This window comes from Oncorhynchus masou, chromosome 23 (assembly GCF_036934945.1).
Source record: "Oncorhynchus masou masou isolate Uvic2021 chromosome 23, UVic_Omas_1.1, whole genome shotgun sequence".
In the NCBI taxonomy this organism is placed as follows: domain Eukaryota; kingdom Metazoa; phylum Chordata; class Actinopteri; order Salmoniformes; family Salmonidae; genus Oncorhynchus; species Oncorhynchus masou.
In genome coordinates this window covers 46,648,804-46,672,769 of record NC_088234.1, presented here as the reverse complement: position 1 = coordinate 46,672,769, position 23,966 = coordinate 46,648,804, and the positions used below count along the sequence as shown (strand labels likewise).

The window sequence follows — 23,966 nt, the reverse complement described above, 5'->3', positions numbered from 1 at the left end:
ACAGGATATGTTTACATGCCACAGATAGCCAATATCTAAAATCAGCATATCCCATACATTTTATCCGGGTTTTTCATAATCGGGATAAGTTTTTTTCGGATTATTGTAAACGGGATATGATGTTAATGTGTCAACTCAAAATAAGATTACTTGAGTATCCCGAATAATAACGTCCGTTATCATTACTCAAGTGTTCTGATATTGGTGTGCATGTAAACGTGGATGAGTGTTCATGCCTCAAGCAATGACTATGTAGGCTATAAGGGGCCCAAACCGAAATGCAGGGCAGGAATTTTCAGGTGTGGGTTTCTTGTCGACGATGTGGAAGGAGCAAACGAACAAGGTTGTGGTACTTATGTGAAGCTAGCCACAATAACGTTGAGCCACAATAGTGGAATTTGTGGTTTGCCTTAAAAAATAAAAGTAATTCAGTGAAAGTGATAACTGAAACAAATAGTGAAATTATGCCACCTTTGGACTATACACTAGATAATGCTAAACACTGCAAAACACAGCCTTAACTATGGAACTTGGGTCCTTAAAATGGGGTACCAGGACTTTGTGGAAAATCACCTCACTGTCCAGCCTATTGTACAGAACACAAGTGTGAAGAGTTTACACAAATGTTAGTGTTGTAGCTCTTATTTCGGGACCCTGTCCCCGACCTGCCTTTTGCCTACCCTTTGGACTATAATAAATATCAGAGCTCAAAGCATCTGCCTCCCGTGTCTGCATCTGGGTCTCACCTTGTGTCGTTATACTAATCTGTCAACCTACTGTATTGGACATTCATATTGCAATTTACAGCCTTCCCTGTGGATCTTGGGTCCATGAAATGGGGTATCAAGCTTCTCAGTGAGTATTTGTGTGTACGAGGCTAATATTTGTGAAACATTTTCACAGTTGCGTTCTGTGGGTGTCACTGAGTAGGCTGATACACCATTTAATTGACCAAAGATCCACAGATAACCCTATACATTGCAATATGAATGTTCAACATAGTAGTAGAAACACGTATGCCCCGCCCACCTGAGGATCTGTCTTTTTCAGCCATCTATTTCCTGTGCTTGAGGACTGCAAAATCTACTCAACATTGTCTTTCTGTTGGATCTATGAGAACGCTTTGTAAGGAATTTAACACATATCGACACTTACACCACAGGAAAGATGTATTTGTTTTGTTGGGTGTTTTTTGTGTGCAATTGAAAAGCAATTTGCTACAGTTGAAATGATTTCAAATTAGATGCAAAGAAATTAAAGCAATTTCTGGGAAATCAACACAGATTAGAGTGATATTCTGTCTGATTTTGCAAACAAAGTACAGGTGTAATCTAGATCCAAGTGATTTTTAAACCGAGGGCATCCTGAGGTGCGTTCAGTTTTCTTGAACGTTTACTCCGTTGTGGAACGGTTTGTACAGAATGACGCGTTTCCCCAAAACGTTATTGAACAGACTGAGGTACGTTTGCTCCCATTTGGTGGGTGTGGTGAGGTGTAGCTTGAAGCAATGAGTGATGTATTTAAAGGGCAGAGGCCATGCTGACAGCATTCCTCAACCCAACCCCTCCCTGTTTTTCAACTGGTCGTTCAGTACAGCACCGTTTCAACTAAACATTCCAGAATGTTAAAACATACTGAACACAGCCCTGCTACTTACACACTTGTTGAATTATGCAACAGAATGTGACAACAGGAATTAATGAGGCCGTCTATAGACAGTGCAGGTGAGTGTAAGTAGGTCTAGGTAGAGGAAGTTATTCTATTCCACCCATTTATGTAGATATATTTATATATGCAAATACATATTTGTATTTATGCAAACAAGGCACATATAATATTCTTTATTTTTAACACAAAATATAAAATAAATACCTGATACCATCAAAAAATGCATATATGAGAGCATTTAAAAAAATAAAAAAAGACATTTGACAAATTGAGTACCAGAATTTATCAAAATCCCTGAACACCACATTTTTCAGTGCCTGTAAAATCTTTTATGGGATATAATTTAGTCAATATTTGATGGATTTAAACATTTCAAATAGTTTGGGATATCTTCATAGACTGTCAAAATTTGCACCTTTAGAATTGTTTTTAAACCTTTTAACAATTTTTATGACCTCTTAGTAGGTTTACTGGTGAGCTTAATGTAAACCCTGCAATATGTATGTTAATGCGAACAATAGGCTAAATTGAACCTTTATTTAACTAGGCAAGTTAAACAAATTCTTATTTACAATGACGGCCTACCCAAACCAAACTCGGACGAAGCTAGGCCAATTGTGCGCCACCCTATGGGACTCCCAATCACAGCCGGATGTGACGTAGTCTGGATTTGAACCAGGTACTGCAGTGACACCTCTTACACTGAGATGCAGTGTCTTCGACCCCTGCGTCACTCGGGAGCCCAAAATAAATAAATAAAGACATGATTTCCCACAGTTAAAGTTCTCATATGAGCTACGATGCTAATATTTGTGTAAATTCTTCAGTATTGTCATCTGTGGGTGTCACTGAGTTGGCTGATATTCAATTTTATTGACCCAAGATCCATAGGTAAGGCTGAACAGTGCATGTAAGTATGCCCCCAATGCAATTCTGAAGTCTAATTTACCCACTGTGATTTCAACTGATTTGTACTTTGTTTGTGTACAATTAACAAATTATTGTCTTTTGTTGAATTTATATAACAATATCCAAACCATGTTTAGCATTATCTAGTCCAAATATGGCATGTTTCCACTATTTGTATCCGTTTGCATCACTTTCAATTGGGGGACTTTTATTTGGAAGGCAACCCGCTAATTCCACTCATCGTTATTGTGGCTAGCTTCACACAGGTAACGTCTAACGTAGCCTCGCTTTCGGTACCGCTGAGTGTCAGCCTGCAGTCTCGATTATTCAGAACCAATACTCAGTCTCGCACTGTTAGCCCAAAGAAGAAGTGAGCTTTATGCTGCGTTTATAACCAAGTGGGAATTTACCACCATAGAGTTTGATAGATGACACTAGATGGATACATCTATTTTGGCATGGACATTGCAATTGAGGGCTTCCACAATTTTTAAGCAGTCAAATTGTTGGGCTTTCCTGTGGGTGAATTCCATTCACGTCACCAAATAACAACTGATTAAAACACACTGTTTTGTAATGAAGGTCTACAGTAGCCTCAACGGCACCCTCTATGGTAGCACCATGGTTTTGCCGGAGGACAGCTATTTTCCAGCCTCCTCTGGGCACATTGACTTCAATACAAAACCTAGGACGTTCATAGTTCTCACCCCTTCCATAAACTTACACACTTACACAGTATTTCCGGAGGACGTCTTCCAACCCATCTGAGCTCTTGCAGTATGAACGGACACATTGTCCATCCAATGAACGGATCAGAGAATGAATTTAGTGCTGAAAGCATAAGCTACAGCTAGCTAGCACTGCAGTGCATAAAGTTTGGTAAGGAGCCGACTCAAAGAGAGAGAAAGACAATCGTTTAAAAATGTTGAACAAATGAATTTCTTCAAAAGTTAAGAAGCAGTGAGAGAACTATATTTCACTGTATTTTTTTCTTCTTTTAGTTTACCTTTCACTTACTTAGCTAATGCAGCTAATTTAACCTACTCAACAACCTAACTCAAACATAGAAGAATGTTATCTATGTTAGCTAGCTGTGTTAAGCTATAACACTGCAACTTTTCCAAGTCAAGGTAAACTTTTCGTTTTATAAATGTCTTGCTACCAGGGCCCACCGGTGTAACTGCTAAACTGCTTGTTGTACACTGTACTGGGTGATTGTACACATGGATTGTGGGTTCACTAACACTTTAGTTTTGGTTTGTTGACTATAACGTTAAAATTGTCATGCCTGCTCCCGCTCTTACCCCCTGGTGCTTAAGGGCACCAGGCTGCCCTGCATTACGTACCCCTGCTACCATCATCAGCGAATTATTGGACTCACCTGGACTCAATCACCTGTTTATTACCTCCCCTATATTTGTCAGTTCCCCTGCTCTGTTCCCCGCTGCTGCATTAATTGTCTTACGTCTGTGTTTTACCCAGTTCTGAAGCTGTTCCAGTCCTGTTTTCATATGTTCCAATTAAATGTTGACTCCTCGTACCTGCTTCTCGACTCCAGCTTCGTTCCTTACAAATATGGTGACAACGATTTAAGCTGTGTAGCGGTTCAAAATCAAATAACATTTTATTGGTCACGCATGGCCGTGGGAAGATGTTTTGGGGTGGGGGTACTGTGGGTAGGGTATTTTTGCTCCTCGTTCTGCTGGCGTGTATTTTACTCCGCTCAAACAGGTGTAATGTGGCCCTAGAGCAATAATTTGATGGGGGGGGAATCTAGATGTTTAATTAAATGTTTTATATTTTAAAAAATTGTGATTTATCCGGGGGTGCTGCAGCACCCTCAGCACCCCTACTTCCCATGGCTATGTGGTCGCATACGCATACAGTATTTTGCAGATCTTATCGCAGGTGCAGCAAAATGCTTATCTTTCTAGCTCCAACAGTGCAGTATTACCGGACAATACACACAAAACCAAAACATCTGTTTGCTTAGAGGTTATGGTATGAAGTTTGGTTTGGAAAGTGTTTTTCGCCTGGTTACAGAGAGCTGTTGTGTTGCTCACTGAAGTCCACAAGCGAAGGGGAATGATGAGAGGAGGAAAGCTTGTAGATGAGAGAAGGAATTATACAACAGGCAAAGTGATGATGCTGTATGTGGCAGCTATAAAAGTGAACTGTGTGTGGGGGTGATCAGGGGTCTATTCTTTCCGCCGATTCTGTTGCAAACATTTCTTAAACAGAAGCAAACGAAACGGGGAGGGACCTACCTAGATTTGTCCAATAGAAACTCTTGTTTTAGTTGCAAAGTGGAATGCAACTGTTTGGACTAATGATTATACCTCAGATCCACTAGACGCAGGCAAGAGTGTGCAAGGAGGTATTGAATGTGTCACTGTCTGTCAGCTTGAATACTTCAATTTGTCTCTCAACCTGTGCACCTGCATTATACAGTTTTATTTAGGTTGTAGCAACCTCATGATGGGTGTTGGGCAACTTTGTGTGTCATGTTGTATGTATCATGTAGTAGCCTAAACCAATCAATGTTACATTGAGCTGGATGATTGGAATATGAATGACAGTAATCCAATATCCTGTAATAGAAATAAGGCCATGCTCATTTAATAAATATATATATATATATATGGCAGTTAAATTCAACTACAAAAGATTATTTAAAAAAGCAATCTATTAATATGGTTGTTGAACACTATAATTTGTTTACAAGCCTGATAGTTGTACTTTTAATTTATGGCTTGTTGGCCATCAGCCAATCGGGCGTTTCTAAACTAGTTCAAACCACCTGAATGCATCCAACTGGAATTTAAGACTTCACTAGTAAATTCCCACCTCTCACTTGGAGCTCAAGACTGATTCATTAGTTTCCCACTAGTAATTACCAGTCAGGGGGCCGTTCAAATATATTTTTCCCAGTCCTATATGGTAAACATAGAGAATGATAGAGATATCATATGTATACAGTATGTGTCCCATTATGGTGCATGTGAGTGTAGATTTTTGAAGTAGTCCATTTTCTACTTCTACTACTTCTGTGAAACAAACTGAAAGTGTGCATATTGCAATCTAGAGTGTGTTATTTGAACATGTATAAAGCCAAGGATAGTGATTTCCTGATGCCTACAGTTATGGAATGTTTGCTCACAAGTGTAATTCATTGGCTGATGACCTGGATGGAATCCTGTGATCCTTCCTTCACCCATAGGAAGTTCTACCCAGTTGACTACTTTAAAATGGTGGAGTCCTCAATGGCTATGTCCATTCCAAGACTGGTTTTATCTTTCTGAGTCCTCTATCTAACAATCGGGTGGTAAATTCCTACTTCCCACTTGGTTATGAACTCAGCATTATACCCGCCACGCATTCTTGTGGCCACTTCATAGAGAAGAGCTATGGAGACGTGACCCGTTTTTCCATAAAATAACACCGGGACAGGCAGGCAGACACACATCTTTTCAAAATGAAAAAGCATCCGATGCACATGTTGGACCATCCGTGATTTTTTTTTTTAGAGGCTTCGGTGTACTGTTAAAACGGTAAGGGCAATTTCATTATTGTGCTAGCCTTGTCTTTGTCAGAGGTCGGCTAAAATGGCAATTGTTTACAAACGCTTAGGCTAATGCTACATTGTAACGGTTTTAGTTCCTAGAGTGTGCGAAAGGTTGAGAGTTTGGATACTTTTTAGTCTATTTTTCCTATTTTACCTGACCTTTGGTTTTGCCACAGCTGGTTCCCATGGTGAAGCATAGCAGACTCACTACTTCAAGCCAAGGAGGGAGCCTGCCTAGTATTGATCAATTTGTGATAGAACGAGCAATGAACTGTTCATGTATGACATTAGACTGGCCATATATTTTCTTTGCATGGTGGGCAATTATGGGCAACTGCCTTTTTCATTCTCGAAGAAGATTGGAAAAAGACAAATGCAGCAACGATTGTTATGAATTGGTTTATTCCTACTTCGAGCCTATTCATTGCCAAATGTCACCCCCAATCATTTACAACGTGTGTCAGAATGTATTCAAACGGACATAAATGGACATTTATTGCTGAGTATCATGATTCATTGCTGAATATCTTGATATAAAATTGCTGTTTCTTGGGTTACTAAACCCCAAAGTCCTCGGCCCTATATAGCAAGTAAGATTTGGCAATAGTATGTGTAGGGGGCAAACAAATAGTCCTACCAGTAAAAATGATTTGCCTTTTTGTTGTTTACTTTTTTGTGGGGAGTGGTGGGTAACAATAAAGACAGAATTCCCCCGCCTTACATAACTAATGGCAATCAGCACCAACTGCAGAATTCAGTACAGGACATTGCAACCACTGAGGCAGATGTTTCTGGCCTGTGGCTGTAATCCAAGCTCAAGGGAATCAAATCTAAGCCTAAAAGCAGCAGATATACTATAAAACATTCTACCACTGTACTAGTCTATTGAAATGAATAGATTAGCTTCCCTGGATGTTAGACTAATTGAAGTTGCATTGTGTGTGTTTGTGCAAGAGTGTGGCAGTATGTGGTTGAACTTTTATTGTGCTTACGGTCTTTTCCTGATCGCCATCTTACTTCACTGTAGGTGCAAGCCTACAGTATGTACTGGGATGGATGAGGAAGAGCAGAACCGCTATGTGGCCCAGCTGAAGGAGGAGTTTGACAGCTGTGACACCACAGGTACTGGTTACCTGGACAAGGAAGACTTGTCATCCCTTTGTCACAAGCTGTCCCTGGATGCTCACCTTCCCTTACTGTTGGACACCTTGCTAGGACCACACCACTATGCTCGGGTATGAGACAAGACCACCTTATTATCATCTCTCGCTGTTGTGGATTTGCTTTAAATTTCCCTTACCAGCAGTTCATTAAAACATATGTAAAGCTCTGAAATGCGTTGTTATAGTAAAAGTGTAGTAGTTGTATAATAGCTGTGTTATGACCGCTCTCCATTTTCTAATAGTTATTCGGTAAGCCTGTATGCTCATTTGAAATCTCAAATCGGAAGCCCAATACATGTTTGATCATGTTGCTACCTTATTGACAGAACAGTAGTCATGTCTCACACTGTTGACAATGAACTAATTTTCCTTCTGTTATGCAGGTGAATTTTGAGGAGTTCAAAGAAGGCTTTGTAGCCGTGTTATCAAGCTCTCTGGACTTCAGCACCTCAGAAGAGGAGAGCAGTTACCTGGAGCCAGGTAAAGCACGCATGCTGAGTGGTGAGGAGGGGATTGATGTATGTCTGGTTTTCATTGATTACACGGCTGTGCAAACTGATTGAATCCAATGAAATCAGTTGTTTATATACCCAAGTAGTTTAGATTTCTGTTTACATTTGTTCATGGGCCCTATGTGGGGGATTCGATAAGAATGCTTTATGTAAACAATGTATCCTTGTGGATAACGGCAAACCTTGGGGTCATTTCTTTTATAATTTACATTTTCAATGTTTGACAAAGGCACTGACTGAGGCTGAGACTGGAGCCGTTGTGGTCTACCTAATTTAGTTTGACATCATTAAAAGCACACTAAAAAGCATTACTTAGTCAAGTAGTGTTTTGGTCTATTCTGGTTGTTTGTCTACTGCCCGGGTGGTTGACCATGAGCTCACCGAAATGAGGAAAATACTAGTGGAGACATCAAAGGGATACAGTATATTTTGTATTTTCCCTCCCTAAAGAAATATAGTTTATCATGTTAATCATCTCTGTCCTTATTAGCCCCAGGCTGGATTCTATTCTCTAACAAATACAGATTCAAATATACTACACTTCCTGTACCTTTAACAAATCCTAACTCAGTTGAGATATCATTTATTGTACAGATTTTCACTTTATATGATTTCTGAATAATATTTGACAACTCATTGGTATGTGTTATAGTATTTTGAAATGTGTTTCTTGAGTTGGGGATTGTAGGGGATTGCAGTAGGAGGATCTACGAGGGCAGCAGAGTTCCCTCATTTCTCCTAGAATGTTACAGTATGATGAAGTTTATTGCCAAGTTAGTTTCTGGGGACATGCCCTTTTAAAGAGTGTGTTTAACAATGTTTTTGGCAAATCTCTGGTTATACAATCTCTAATTTAGACCTTCACTATAGACTCTCTCCCTTGTTAATTTGTAACTTAACATTGCCAAGCTTCTGTGAGAATATGTTTGTAGTTGTAATTGTGGGCAGAAAAAATGCCCAGCCGGTCTAAAATATTCCTTTCTATATAAAGGCATTCTACTGTAATATCATAGTAGACACCATTTAACCACTGCACCTCTCTCTGTCCTTCCCCACCTCCTTTCTTTCCTCTCTAGTTGTTCCTGAGGAGGTGAAGCCCAAGTTTGTGAAGGGAACCAAGCGCTACGGCCGGCGGTCTCGTCCTGACAGGCCCGACTCTGAGCTCCCAGCTGAATTGGAGGACTCTCCTCCTTTCAGGACAGAGCAGAAGGAGCTCTCTCCCTCTGGCGTGAGGAGGGCCAAACTCCGACGCTCCACTTCTCTGGAGAGTGTGGAGGTAAGAGACTTGCTCCTAATCCCTCCCTCTCGCCCTCTGTCTGCTGTGTTTACATTGTGGCCGTGCACCATCATTTGAGAGATGCCAAGAAAGATAGCTGACTCTTGAGTTCTCAAGCTTGGGCCAGGGCCTAGAGAAGATCTGACTGTTTGGAGAGAAATTCCCAACTCAGTGCTTCACTCCATTTCTCTCATGTGTACCCAATGAATGGTGCATTGTGCTGGTGCTGGGTGAGGCCTGTCTCAAATATACAGTATATGTTTCTGGCCGACACATTCTTCAGACAGAGTGGGAGAGTAGAATCTCAGGAGTACATGGGTTTTGGGCAGACGGTCCTACTCCACAATCAGGAAGTGGGATTATATGGAATGTGCTACTGGCAGCCCTCATTGGTGGCCCCCGCTCCCACCCCACACCATCCATCCCTCACTGTTTGGCTAAGGATCAAAATGTGTCCCTCTGTTTCTTCCTCTCTCCCTTCTTCCATGGCTTATTCTTTCATTGGTTCCAATAGTTTCATCACATTTTATTACATTGTTTTTAGGTGTGAAATGACAGTAATGAGGCCCAGGAAAAGTCATGGTTGGGGGTTGCTGTGTGCTTATCTCACAACATCATGTCTATTGAAGGCCCATTGTTTTGGCGTCTAAATTGTATAACAGTAGAAGACAAGTGAGGGAAAGGTCATGTTGGTGGGTGACGGGGGGTATCTGTCAGTGTTAAAGATGCAGTGTGAAATCCCTGCTGAGAGTGAAATGTTTGGGGCCCTTTTTCCGTCGGCCACCGTTGTTCGCTGTCTCTCTGTGTGTTTACATAGTTTGTGTGTGTTTTGAGTCTGGATTCAGTAGGTTACTTGAAGTAAGAGTTACATAATGGAGATTATGATTATGAAAATATACATTTCGCACATTTATCTATGAATATTCATACATAAACGACATAATACACAACGAGCAAGGGTTGACTTGTCTGATGCTTTCTGTTAACACAGCTCTCATTTTAGAAACCTATTCTGTTATCCCAGATTTTCTTTCGCATTTGAAATATTTAGATAGTCAATGCAGCGTTACATAAAATATCTCTGATAGCTTGGGAGATTACGTCTTTCCAAAGCCCCTCTCTCCCTCGTCAGGCCATAGTGCCAGATAGATCCCTGTGCCATGTTTCTCATTAAGCTCTCCACCAATAATCTCTTTTAAATAGTTAACATTTCCAGCAGTTTAAGGCAATACGTAAGCAGCTTTAAGCCTTGGTGGATTCCTTGTTACTGGAAGATAGAAAGGGAACTACTGTATGGCACCCCTGTCATATTGTTGGTTACAGGAGATGGGTAACTCATTGGTAACAGGAACATACAGTCTGTGTGAACTATGTGATTGGAGTTGGGTTTGGTGGATTAATTGGGCTGGGGAGTTGATAAATCGTTTACCGCTGTTGGGCTGAAAGGCACATATTTCTTGTGAAAGTATTATGGTGGAATGTCGCCAACAGCTAGCCCTTGTAAGGTAAATAATTGAACCGGTCCTGTTAAATATTTCACACAAGCTCACCCTCCTCTTTACGTCACTTTATATGTCTTATTTAGTTATCATACACAACCTACATTTATGTCTACACATCCTTCTACGATGCAGCGTGCCGTCCGGGTTAAATTCCTGAAGGACCCTTCTCAAGGACATGTTAATATTACTGTTCCATTAGGCCGGCTTGCTTAAATTAGCACCGGTTTCCACTCACCCTTATCTCACCTTCTATTTGTTGAGAATTCTTTATGCTCTCAATTCAGACAGATAATTCCTTTTTGTCTGGTTAAAGCTGGTTGTCAAGAGTCTTCAATCTATTGTTGACTTCCAGACATAAACAATATGATTTCATTCATCCAGCTGAAATGATTGCTTTTGAACGTTTCTTTTTTGATATGTTGAGAGGATTAGTCATGTCTTACCCTTCTCAGCTGTCTTACATCACTTCCCACCATTTTGTGTTGGTACAGAGTTTGATTATATTTATTAAGCCTCGAGCCACTGTAGTAAGGAGCACAATGGTGCTCTCCGACCCCGAAGTGGTGCTGATGACAACAATAATAAATTCACTGACCAAGTGTAGCCCTGCCATGTTTCGGAGAGAACCGAAATGATAAGATAGGGAGAGAGAGGTATAACAAGAATGAGAGAGAGAGTAGCCAACACTGAAACCATCACAGTGTTCCCGTTTGAAAAGCCTTTCATGGATGAGTTACGTAATATTGTTCAATATTTAAAGCTGATGATAATTGACGGTGGCTTGTTGCGTCATGATGAGCGGCCTGTTTCTGATGTAGTGCTGCAGCTTGGGGCCGTGCCAAGATTGATATCTTATAATGGAGCTATGAAATGAATACTCCCATCTTCCACATGGGATTGACTGAGATGATACTGTACATTTCAAAGATTTTGAGGGGGAAAATTCGACCTTTGAACCAAGATGGGTAGCAACCGATTCTCCCACAAATTCTGTTTGTTTTAGGTGTTACCAGGATTAATTTGGTTACATAATTATGGAATTTGGTATTACATAATAAACTGAAGTTATGCATTTCATTCTACAAAGTGCTTTGGAACTTGCCTCTGTATACCACTGGTTGGCGCTAAAACGCAACACACCAAAGATTGGAAAGGGAACATGGCGACAACCATAATGGGTTAGATTACATTATTATTTCACTATGGTTAATAACAAAGGTACTTCACCTTGAATTTATTTTACACACTACATATTTGGCTATACACAACATTTAGGACATTAGTTGAATTGTAATCCTCACAACATTCCCTTGACAAGCTATGTCTGATACAAAATCATGTGAATATTCATCCTTTAAAAAAAGTGAAGATATTGTGTTATAAACCCTGTAAGTGTGCCTCCCAGCCTGAACGAGAGACTGCTATGCGTAAGACGTTACTCAATAATTAACTTAAATAACTAATCCATTACTAACTTCAGTTGAATTTCATCCCTTCAGATAGGCTATTATGTAGACCATAATTAGTAAGAGTCTGCAGCAAGTATACACACACACGTGGAGGAGGTTATAAGCTCCACTGTGTGAGAGCCAACGGCCACATGTGCTGCTGGGGAGTACCAGTCTACTCTTGAGACTGCTGGAATCACAATCTGCTGGTTGTTTTTACTCAGTGTAGCAGAAGTAATGTTGGCATGGTGGAATTCCTTATGGTCAGTTCATTCCCAGCTAGCACATTTGGTTCCTTGGAAGTTGTGGGAACATTATGTTTTTGGTTTCACATTGGTTGTGGAAATGAAGTCATACTTCAAAACTCAATGTTTTTTAAACATTCAAAGAACAGAGGTGAAGTTGTAAATTGTTTATCGTGAGAACGTTTTACTCTAGCTCCTTAAGTTTTTCTGGTAGGTGTTATTAACGCTATGATAATGGAAATTATAGGTTATTTGGAGGTTTTTCAATAACTTCCTTATGACATTCACTGAATATTTCAATAAGAATTTTGATAACACAGCCAGCTTATTTGGGGTTAACATTTTTGAACCCAAAGCACAGATAGGACACATGGAAATTAATTTCATGCAAACACACTTAATCATGCAAACACACTTTATTTTTTGTGACACTGCATCAATGAGATTCAAACCCATAAACCTATAGTCTTCTGTTTCTCTATCCAGGGAATTAGTCCACTGTGCCACCAGGATGGCATGAGCATGCCATGTTTTACGCATACAAAGCTGTTCAAACAAAGCTGTTCAATTTCAAATGAAACAAGCACTCATTAAGATCAGGTGTGGGCGCAGCCAAGACACCTGATCACACTTAACTAGATTGATGGATAGAGAGTTTTGTTGATGCTGAGAATGGAATGTATTGTAGTGATAATGCCAGAGAAGCTGGTGTTTGGAGGATATATTGCCATGGATGTTGTTAAACCGTGCCAATATATCCTCCAAACGCCGGCTTCCAGGGCATTATCACTTTTATACAATGGGTTACCAACATATTCAAATATGATTGACATATTTTCATTAAAATGTTATTTTGATAAATGTATTCATACTATTTCATCCTTCCACAAGATATAGTCTCGACACAAATCTAGGGTTGCTACCCAAGCCGGCTGGTCGTTTGTTCTATTGGTTCGGTTGCCAGAGATGCGACCCAATTGTTCAGTCTTTTTGTTCTGTATCTATGGACACGACCCAGTCGTTCATTCTAAATGTTCCATTGCTATAATGGCTGGCAACATTCTTATCCCTTTCTTGCTAGCTTGCCAAATATGGCTAACTTACAGTCACGTCAAACTGTGCAGCCAGAATAACAATAGTAGCTGCATTTGTTTAAGCTGTTTTCTAGTGACATTTATTTGGATACATCCATAACAATTAGCTAGTGAGGTGCGATTTCGCTAGCCAAATACACAGCTAACACAATGACTTCAAACTGAAGCTGTCTGTCATGTCTCAACTCCCGACAAGTCATTATGGGACAGCTGGAGTTTCAATTTTCAAATTCAATGTTGCAAATGTCGACGAGAAACCCCAAGGTTTTTATACAAATCTCCGCTGTTGAAAACGTATTTTGGTCTAAAGGAAATGTGAGATAATGTCTAGCTGCTTTTTATAGTGGAGATCAAGTTGCCTGGCTGGGCTGATGAGACAGGGGATTGCACAGTCAGATGGAAAAGAGTAAATAGGCATTTTAACGTAGTAGATTTAGCCGGTGGTAACTTGTGGAAAAGACTCCGGCTGGAATACGGTTTTAACCACTCAGCTTTCAGGATTAGACCCACCTGTTGTATATTTGTTTTTAAATAACATTCTTAGAACTAGGCTTGGGTGGTATACTGTATAAACCGTATACCGGGGTATTTGGAAAAAGCCACAGGATTGTTTTTCAATACTGTTAAAACATATATATTTTTTTCAATACATTTGAATATTTGGAGCTACTTTTTAAAGCTGCATTATGCAGAAATCGATAAGCCATTTCTTGGTTTATATTTGAATAGTTTGTGACAAAACAAGCTAGTGTAGAGAATCATTGTACCATTTAAACTGCTGTGAAATATATTTTCCGTAACCAAAAATATTGTATTTTAAGCCTTGAAGCTGGTGTACAAAACCGAAAGTAAAAGACAAACTAAACTTAAGAACGGGAAGCATAGAAATAGCGCTTATAGAACATATATACTGCTTCTTATACTTGCTTTCAATGAGAATGCCAGATCGATAGCACATATTTCTATGTGAATTTTGTTGGGTTGCCCAAAAAGTTACATATTGCAGCTTTAATTGACAGGGTGTATGCCTCCACTACAAGAAATAAATTAGTATTCGCAATGCTCCCTCAAAAATAAGTGGGTATGCAGTGTATACCTGCATATACCCTCCCCTACACCACTTGGAAACATTATGCTGAAGTACTGAAATTCTCACAGAAGAACGCTGTTTCTTAACTTTCTCTGAACTATGTGAGAACATTCCCCAATGTTAAATCAGTTGAACGTTCCTAGAACATGAAATTAAATATAACCATGTTGGAACTTTTAGGAAACTTTCTGTTAAAGCAGGGGTATCAAACTCATTCCACGGAGTGCCGAGTATCTGCAGGTTTTTCCTTTCAATTAAGACCTAGACAACCAGGTGAGAGAATTACTTACTAGTTAGTGACCTTAATTCATCAATCAAGTACAAGGGTGCAACAAAATCCTGCTGACATTCAGCCCTCCGTGGAATGAGTTTGACACGTGTTTAAAGTAATGAAATACTAAGAAAATAATATATTTTTTTGTCAAGATCCTTAAATGTGCTGAGAATGTTCGAAAGCAAAGCAACTCTTGTGGGAAGGTTGTATGCAAAATAACCAAAAGACAACCACGCTCTAAGAAACATATGGTTCTCAGAATGTTATGTTTTAGCTGGGTTTTTCTCTCTGTTATCCTTGCTCATGCTAACAGGCTAGCACTCGCTTTCAGCTTCATCTCTTTTTATTTATTATTTATTTATTACTTCACCTTTATTTAACCAGGTAGGCCAGTTGAGAACAAGTTCTCATTTACAACTGCGACCTGGCCAAGATGAAGAAAAGCAGTGCAACACAGAGTTACACATGGAATAAACAAACATACAGTCAATAACACAATAGAACAGTATATATACAGTGCGCGCAAATTAAGTAAGATTAGGCAGGTAAGGCAATAAATAGGCCATGGTGGCAAAGTAATTACAATATAGCAATTAAACACTGGAATGGTATATGTGCAGAAGGTGAATGTGCAAGTAGAGATACTGGGGTGCAAAGGAGCAAGATAAATAAATAAATACAGTATGGGGATGAGAGTTGGATAGGCTATGTACAGGTGCAATGATCTGTAAGGTGCTCTGACAGCTGATGCTTAATGTTAGTGAGGGAGATATGAGTCTCCAGCTTCAGTGATTTTTTTGCAATACGTTCCAGTCATTGGTAGCAGAGAACTGGAAGGAAAGGCGGCCAAAGGGGGAGTTGGCTTTGGGGATGACAAGTGAAATATACCTGCTGGAGCGTGGGCTACGGGTGGGTGCCGCTATGGTGACCAGTGAGCTGAGATGAGGCGGGGCTTTAACAAGCAAAGACTTATAGATGACCTGGAGCCAGTGGGTTTGGCGACAAATATGTAGCGAGGACCAGCCAACGAGAGCATACAGGTCGCAGTGGTGGGTAGTATATGGGGCTTTGGTGACAAAACGGATGGCACTGTGATAAACTGCATCCAATTTGTTGAGTAGAGTTTTGGAGGCTATTTTGTAAATTACATCGCCGAAGATCGGTAGGATAGTGTCGTAGCAATTTCCTGTATTACCAAATGCGGAGAGTCACAAACCACACACCAGTCAGAGTTATACTTAAACTTCATGTTTTAATAATATGAGCTTCACCATAGCCTTGTGACTTTTAACAATTCACTATCTATAATGAAAAGTTGAGTGTCAACATAATGGCAACTGAGATCTTTTATAGAAAAGATACACCCCTCTCTACTTACATGACGAACCACAGATCATAGAAAAACTTCACAAAGGGCCTTTTACTTGAGAAAGGAGTATCCCATAGCCAGATAGCATTAGCTATAAATTATCGTTCAGTTTGGTCTCTAAAACGAGGTTCTAATCTCGTTCCTGGTACTTCAAAGTACAAAAACATGTCAGTGCTATCTCATAGAGGCCCATCCTCAGTGGAACACTGAGCACACAATAGTTGACAGATTCTATTCTGTTGAATAAAACAACCATTCTAATGCAATACAAAGATTATAATATAATCTTTCAAGCACTATAACATAATCTCGCAATTTTCCACGACAATAGTCAGTTTTACGAGGGTATTTGACAGCATGAGTGAAGGATGCTTTGTTGCGAAATAGGAAGCCGATTCTAGATTTAATTTTGGATTGGAGATGCTTAATGTGAGTCTGGAAGGAGAGTTTACAGTCTAACCAGACACTTCTTGAGCGTGGTTGAAGTGCACCCATGACCAGCACAGAAACCAGATTGCATAGCGGAGAAGGTACGGTGGGATTCTAAATGGTCGGTGATCTGTTTGTTCACTTGACTTTCAAAGACCTTGGAAAGGTAGAGTAGGATAGATCTAGGTAGGTAACAGTTAAGGTCTAGAGTGTCTCCCCCTTTGTAGAGGGGGATGACCGCGTCAGCTTTCCAATCTTTGGGGATCTCAGACGATACGAAAGAGATTGAACAGGCTAGTAATAGGGGTTGCAACAATTGCGGCGGATCATTTTAGAAAGAGAGGGCCCAGATTGTCTAGCCCAGCTGATTTGTAGGGGTCCAGATTTTGCAGCTTTTTCAGAACATCAGCTGTTCAGTTTTTCCTAGCCTCAGTGCAGTGGGCAGCAGGGAGGAGGTGTTCTTATTCTCCATGTACTTTACAGTGTCCCAGAACATTTTGGAGTTTGTGATACAGGAGGAACATTTCTGTTAGGAAAGCAAAGGCTAGCTTTTCAAAGTGCCTGGGTATATTGGTTCCTAACCTCCCTGAAAAGTTGCATATCTCGGGGGCTATTTGATGCTATTGCAGAATGCCACAGGATGTTTTTGTGCAGGTCAAGAGCAGTCAAGTCTGGGATGAACCAAGTCTATATCTGTTCTTAGTTCTACATTTTTTGAATGGAGCATGCTTATGTAATATGGTGAGGAAAGCACCTTTAAAGAATAACTAGGTATCCTTTACTGGCGGAATGAGGTCAATATCCTTCCTGGATACCCGGGCCAGGTCGATTAGAAAGGCCTGCTCGCTGAAGTGTTTTAGGGAGCGTTTGACAGTGATGAGGGGTGGTTGTTTGACCGGTGACCCATTACGGATGCAGGCAATGAGGCAGTGATCGCTGAGATCCTGGTTGAATACAGCAAAGGTGTATTTAGAGGGCACTTAGCAGGCACACTTACACACACGCAAACACACTTCATCTGCTGTACAAACTCTCTCACACACACTTAGTAGTAGGGTAAACTAGCTTTCACAGTGCAGTTCTCACACGTGTCTGACACACTGATTAAACAACATAGCCAGATTATGATACTGTATGTGGATGGGCATATGGGTCAGCATTTTGGCAAGGTAGTTGTTGTTCCAGTTTTGAACACTTGGTGACACTCTTTGTCTGACTTCCAGAGTCTCAAGTCAGATGAGGAAACCGGAAGCCATAAGGACACCATCCATCAAACCTTTGAGGCACAAGGTACTTAAATATTTTTCAAGTTTACTTAATTGTACATTCAGTCTTCAAAACAGGAGTTTTCCTAGTTAGGTCATGTGATCAGGAAAAACTCCAAGCCCTATTCATACAATCTAATGCTATACTCTTTGAGGGACTTTCATCCTAACATCTGTATGTGTGTCTCAGGGCAGCAGAAGCGATGGAAGCGGGACAGTTCGGGGAGCCCACTCCAATCCCCTGGGCCAGGGGCCGAGGTGTCAGACAGCCAGATGAGGGCAGTATGGGAGGAGCTTGGAGTAGGAGGAGGAGGCTTTCTGAGCAGACAGGAACTCTCCCTGGTCTGTGACCACCTTGGCCTGCAGGACCTGAATTCAGAGGTATGGCCAGCCTAAAATTTCAGCAAGGGGCTGTTTTAATTCCCTAATTCCCAGATCTGTGCACTTGCTGACTCCCCGTCAAGGGATCAAAGGCATTGGATTAGTGTAAATATGGGCCAAAGGACTTTCATCAATACCTCTTATACGAGTATACATCAGTCCATTCCTTTTTAATCCATGAGGGGGAGTAGAAAAGTGCACACCTCAGGGAGACGGGCGGGGAATCATCTGACTGATCTGACTGCAGTCAGTGGTTAATTGCCAAAGATGCACTACGTGACCAAAAGTATGTGGACACCTGCTCATCAAACATCTCATTCCAAAATCATGGGCATTATTATGGAGTTGGTCCACCTTTGTTGCTATAACAGCCTCCACTCTTCTGGGAAGGCTTTCCGCTAGATGTTGGAACATTGCTGCGGGGGCTTACATCCATTCAGCCACGAGCATTAGTGAGGTCGGGTAGTGATGTTGGGCGATTAGGCCTGGCTCGCAATTCATCCCAAAGGTGTTCAATGGGGTTGAGGTCAGGGCAATGTGCAGGCCAGTCAAGTTCTTTTACACCGATCTCAACAAACCTTTTCTGTATGGACCTTGCTTTGTGCTCGGGGACATTGTCATGCTGAAACAGGAAAGGGCCTTTCACAAAGATGGAAACACAGAATCGTCGAGAATGTAATTGTATGCTGTACCATTATGATTTCCCTTAACTTGAACTAGCCTGAACCATGAAAAACAGCCCCAGACCATTTTTCTTCCTCCACCAAACTTTACAGTTGGCACTATGCATTGGGGCAGGTAGCGTTCTACTGGCATCTGCCAAACACAGATTTGTCCGTTGAGTCCAATGGCGGTAAGCTTTACACCACTCCAGCCAATGCTTGGCATTTGGCAAGGTGATCTTAGGCTTGTGTGTGGCTTGTGGGAAGCTCCCAACGAGCTTCACAAGTTTCTTTCAGAGGCCGTTTGGAACTCGATAGTGAATGTTGTAACCGAGGACAGACAATTTTTTCGTGCTACGCACTTCAGCACTTGGTGGTCCCGTTCTGTGGACTTTGTGTGCCCTACCACTTCACGACTGGGCCGTTGTTGCTCTTAGACAGTTCCACTTCACAATGACAGCACTTTCAGTTGACCGGGGTGGCTCTAGCAGGGCAGAAATATGACGAACTGACTTGTTGGAAAGGTGGCGTCCTATGACAGTGCCACGTTGAAAGTCACTGAGCTCATCAGTAATGCCATTCTACTGCCAATGTTTGTCTATGGAGACTGCATGGCTGTGGGCTCGATTTTATACACCTGTCCGTAACGGGTGTGGCTGAAACTGCCGATTGCAGTAATTTGAAGCGGTGTCCACATACTTTTGTGTATATATATTGGGTGTTTTATCCTAGATATGAGAAGTTTGAATCTTTCTCTCTGTATCTGGTAGTTTGAATCTTGGTATTTTGAATCTTTCTCTCTGTATCTGGTTTCTGTATTGAATTTGACTTCATGCTTTTAACCCCTGACTCTACGCGTTATCACACAGGAGTTGGACGCCCTCTTCAGGAAGTTGGACACTGACCTGGATGGGAAGGTTAGCCTCAGGAAGTTCCAGAAGGGTCTTTTCAGAGAAAAGAGTGTCCCAGTTCCCACCTCCTCCACCCCCATACGCCCCAACCCCCACCGCTCACTCCAGCAGGTAAGCAGACAGACAGACAGAACAACACCCTTTTTAGGGAACGTGTACATGTTTAACAGTAATTTATTTATATGGAAAACTATGTGAGTGGGTTTGGGTCAGTAGAGTAAATGTATGTAATTAGGCCAGAATAATGATCCGTGGATAATACAAATGACAATACATTGCCACATGGGACCGCCTTCTGTCTCGAACTGAAGGGAGTATTTGATATTCTATTTATAACAAATAAACTGTCACTTTGCATTAAATGTGGGCTGGTTGGTGTTTGAACCTGCAATATGTAACTTTTTGGGGCCTGGACCAAATTCACATATGAATGTAAGTTATAGACCTGTCATTCTCATTGAAAGCAAGTCTAAGAAGCAGTAGATTTGTTCTATTTGCTCTATTTCTGTGCTTCACGTTCTAATGTTTTGTTTTTGTGTCCTTTACTTTTGATTTTGATACTCTGGCCTCAACAGCTGTAAATACAACAGTTTAGATGGTACAATGATTCTAAACACTATACTTGCTTGTTTTGACACATACGCTGAAATTAGGAGAACTATTAGAATTTCAGCAACCAGGATATGGCAGAGTGATTTCGGCATATTGTAGCTTTAAGGACCCAGCTAGCACATTTGGTTCCTTGGAAGTTGTGGGAACTTACGTTTTGGGTTTCCCATTGCTACTGAGAAGAACCATATCTTTCCTGACTGGTAAAGCACAACATTTTTTAACGTTCTGAGACCGGAAGTGATAATTTTGCCTGAAGCTGGTTGATAGATTGCCAAGAGTGTGCAAAGCTGTCATCAAGGCAAAGGGTGGCTACTGAAGAATCTAAAATATTAAGTATATTTTGAATTGTTTACCACTTTTTGGTTACTACATGATTCCATATGTGTTATTTCATAATTTTGATGTCTTAACTATTATTCGGACCTCTTGCAGTCTCTATGGGGGTGCCACAGGGTTCAATTCTCGGGCCGACTCTTTTCTCTGTATATATCAATGTCACTCTTGCTGCGGGTGATTCTCTGATCCACCTCTACACATACGACACCATTCTGTATACTTCTGTCCCTTCTTTGGACACTGTGCTAACAAACCTCCAAACGAGCTTCAACGCCATACAACACTCCTTCCGTGGCCGCCAACTGCTTTTAAATGCTAGTAAAACTAAGTGCATGCTCTTCAACCGATTGCTGCCTGCACCCTCCCGCCCGACTAGCATCACTACTCTGGACGGTTCTGACCTAGAATATGTGGACAACTACAAATACCTAGGTGTCTGGTTAGACTGTAAACTCTCCTTCCAGACTCACATTAAGCATCTCCAATCCAAAATTAACTCAAGAATCAGCTTCCTATTTCGCAGCAATGCTTTCTTCACTCATTCCGAAAAACATACCCTCGTAAAACTGACTATCCTACCGATCCTCGACTTCGGCAATGTCATTAACAAGATAGCTTCCACAACTCTATCATCAAAGCCCAATAAACTACCCACCATTGTGACCTGTATGCTCTCGTTGGCTGGCCCTCACTACATATCCGTTGCCAAACCCACTGGCTCCAGGTCATCTAAGTCTTTGCTAGGTAAATCCCCGCCTTATCTCAGCTCACTGGTCACCTTAGCAACACCCACCCGTAGCATGCGCTACAGCAGGTATATTGCACTGGTCATCCCCTTTGGCTGCCTTTCCTTCCAGTTCTCTACTGCCAATGAAAGGAACGAATTGCAAAAAATCTCTGAAGCTTGAGTCTTATCTCCCTTTCTAACATTAAGCATCAGCTGTCAGAGCAGCATACTGATCACTGTACCTGTACACAGCCAATCTGTAAATAGCACATCCAACTACCTCATCCCCATATTATTACTTACCCTCTTGCTCTTTTGCACCCAAGTATCTCTACTTGCACATCAGCATCTGCACATCTATCACTCCAGTATTAATGCTAAATTGTAATTATTTTTGCCTCTCGGGCCTATTTATTGCCTACCTCCCTACTCTTCTACATTTGCACACACTGTACATAAATAGAAAAATCTTTATTTTCTTTTGTGTTATTGACTGTGTTGCTTTTGTCGCACTGCTTTGCTTTATCTTGGCCAGGTCGCAGTTGTAAATGAGAACTTGTTCTCAACTGGCTTACCTGGTTAAATAAAGATGAAATAAAAATAAGTAAATAAAATTCTACAATGTAGAAAATAGTAAAAAATAAAGAAAAACCCTTGTATGAGTAGGTGTGTCCAAACTTTTGACTGAAATGAGTAAACAGTATGTAAACATTACTAAAGTGACAAGTGTTACATTATTAAAGTGGCCAGTGATTCAATGTCTATGTACATAGGGCAGCAGTCTCTAGGGTGCAGGATTGAGTAACCTGGTGGTAGCTAGTGACAGTGACTAAATTCAGGGCATGGTACTGGGTGGAGTCTGGCTAGTGATGGTTATTTTTCAGTCTGATGGCCTTGTTGGATGCTGTTTTTCAGTCTCGGTCCCAGCTTTGATGCATCTGTACTGACCTCGCCTTCTGGATGATAGCGGGGTGAACAGGCTGTGGCTCGTGTGGTTGATGTCCTTGATAATCTTTTTGGCCTTCCTGTGACATCGGGTGCTGTAGGTGTCCTGGAGGGCAGGCAGTGTGTACCCGGTGATGTGTTGGGCAGAACCTCTGGAGAGCCCTGCTGTTGCGGGCGGTTGCCGTACCAGGTGGTGATACAGCCTGACAGGATTCTTTCAGTGGTGCATCTGTAAAAGTTTGAGGGTTTAGGGGCCAAGTCAAATTTCTTCAGCCTCCTGAGGTTGAAGAGGTGCTGTCTGTGTGGGTGGACCATTTCAGATTGTCAGTGATGCGTACGCCAAGGAACTTGAAACTTTCCACCTTCTCCACTGTGGTCCCGTCAATGTAGATAAGGGGGTGTACCCTCTGCTGTTAACTGAAGTCCACGATCAGCTCCTTTGCTTTGTTGAGGGAGAGGTGATTTTTCTGGCACCACTTCGCCAGGGCCCTCACCTCCTCACCTTGCTACTGTTGTGTCATCTGCAAACTTGATGATTGAGTTGGAGGGGTGCGTTGCCACGCAGTCATGGGTGAACATGGAGTACAGGAGGGGGCTGAGAACGCACTCTAATGGGACCCCTGTGTTGAGGATCAGCATAGTGTCGATCTCTGCGTCGTGGCTGGTTTCCCCTTTTGTAATCCAATTTTGTCATGGGTCCCTGCTACATACAACTCTGCTGTGTCTGTACTGACGTTTTGTCTGTTTGATTGCCTTATGGAGGGGATAACTGCACTGTTTGTATTCAACCATATTCCCAGTCACCTTGCCGTGGTTTAATGCGGTGGTTCACAGTTTCAGTTTTGCGCGAATGTTGCCATCTATCCATTATTTTTGGTTTGGGTAGGTTTTAATAGTCACCGTGTCAGTGTTATTCTTAGAGGCAACCTGGAACATATCCTAGTCTGCGTGCGTGATCAAAACAATCTTGAAGCATGGATTCCGATTGGTCAGACCAGTGTTGAATACACCTCAGCACAGGTACTTCCTGTTTTGAGTTTCTGACTATAGGAAGGAAGGAGCAGAATGGAGTCGTGCTCTGATTTTCAGAAGGGAGGGCGGGGGAGGGCCTTGTAGTCATCCCGGAAGGGAGAGTAACAATAGTTGAGATTTTGAAGCTCAAGTACTACAGGCAATGTGTTGAAAAATCTTCGGTAGTGTTTTCCTCAAATTGGCTTTGTTTGTAGACTCCAGCTAAAATAAATGCGGCCTCAGGATATGTGGTTTCCAGTTTGCACAACTGCAAACTCAAGCAGTAGGTCGTTCAAGGAGTTTGATGCAAATTTGTGATGTCATAAGCCTCCCCCTTGCTTGAGGAACAATAGAGAACAAAATAGGAAAGGCCCATATCCCCCAGCCATTTGTGCTTTGACATGACTTTTCTGGACCACCTATTGAGATGTGCCTTTTAAGTAAATTAGGTATTAAATGAGGTGAAAAGGAGACTGGAGTGCCACTAATGTTCTTACAGTGGAAATTATTATTTGGTGTTAACCTTTTTGAACCCCGAGTACAGATTGGACACACAGAAATTAATTTCCTTA

General features: G+C 41.4%; 1 protein-coding gene across 2 annotated transcripts in view; it reads left to right on the top strand.

Moving 5' to 3' along the window:
- Positions 1-5,908: 5,908 nt before the first annotated feature.
- The window catches only part of ninl (ninein-like), a 42,587-nt gene continuing 24,529 nt past the window's right edge, over positions 5,909-23,966 (top strand). For both annotated transcript variants that reach the window (XM_064932252.1, XM_064932251.1), the window contains exons 1-7: positions 5,909-6,128; positions 7,170-7,377; positions 7,689-7,785; positions 8,894-9,093; positions 17,768-17,834; positions 18,000-18,190; positions 19,722-19,874. In XM_064932252.1, the coding sequence (XP_064788324.1) occupies positions 7,195-7,377; positions 7,689-7,785; positions 8,894-9,093; positions 17,768-17,834; positions 18,000-18,190; positions 19,722-19,874 (891 nt within the window). In that variant the 5' untranslated portion in view covers positions 5,909-6,128; positions 7,170-7,194. The remainder of the gene's footprint in view (positions 6,129-7,169; positions 7,378-7,688; positions 7,786-8,893; positions 9,094-17,767; positions 17,835-17,999; positions 18,191-19,721; positions 19,875-23,966) is intronic.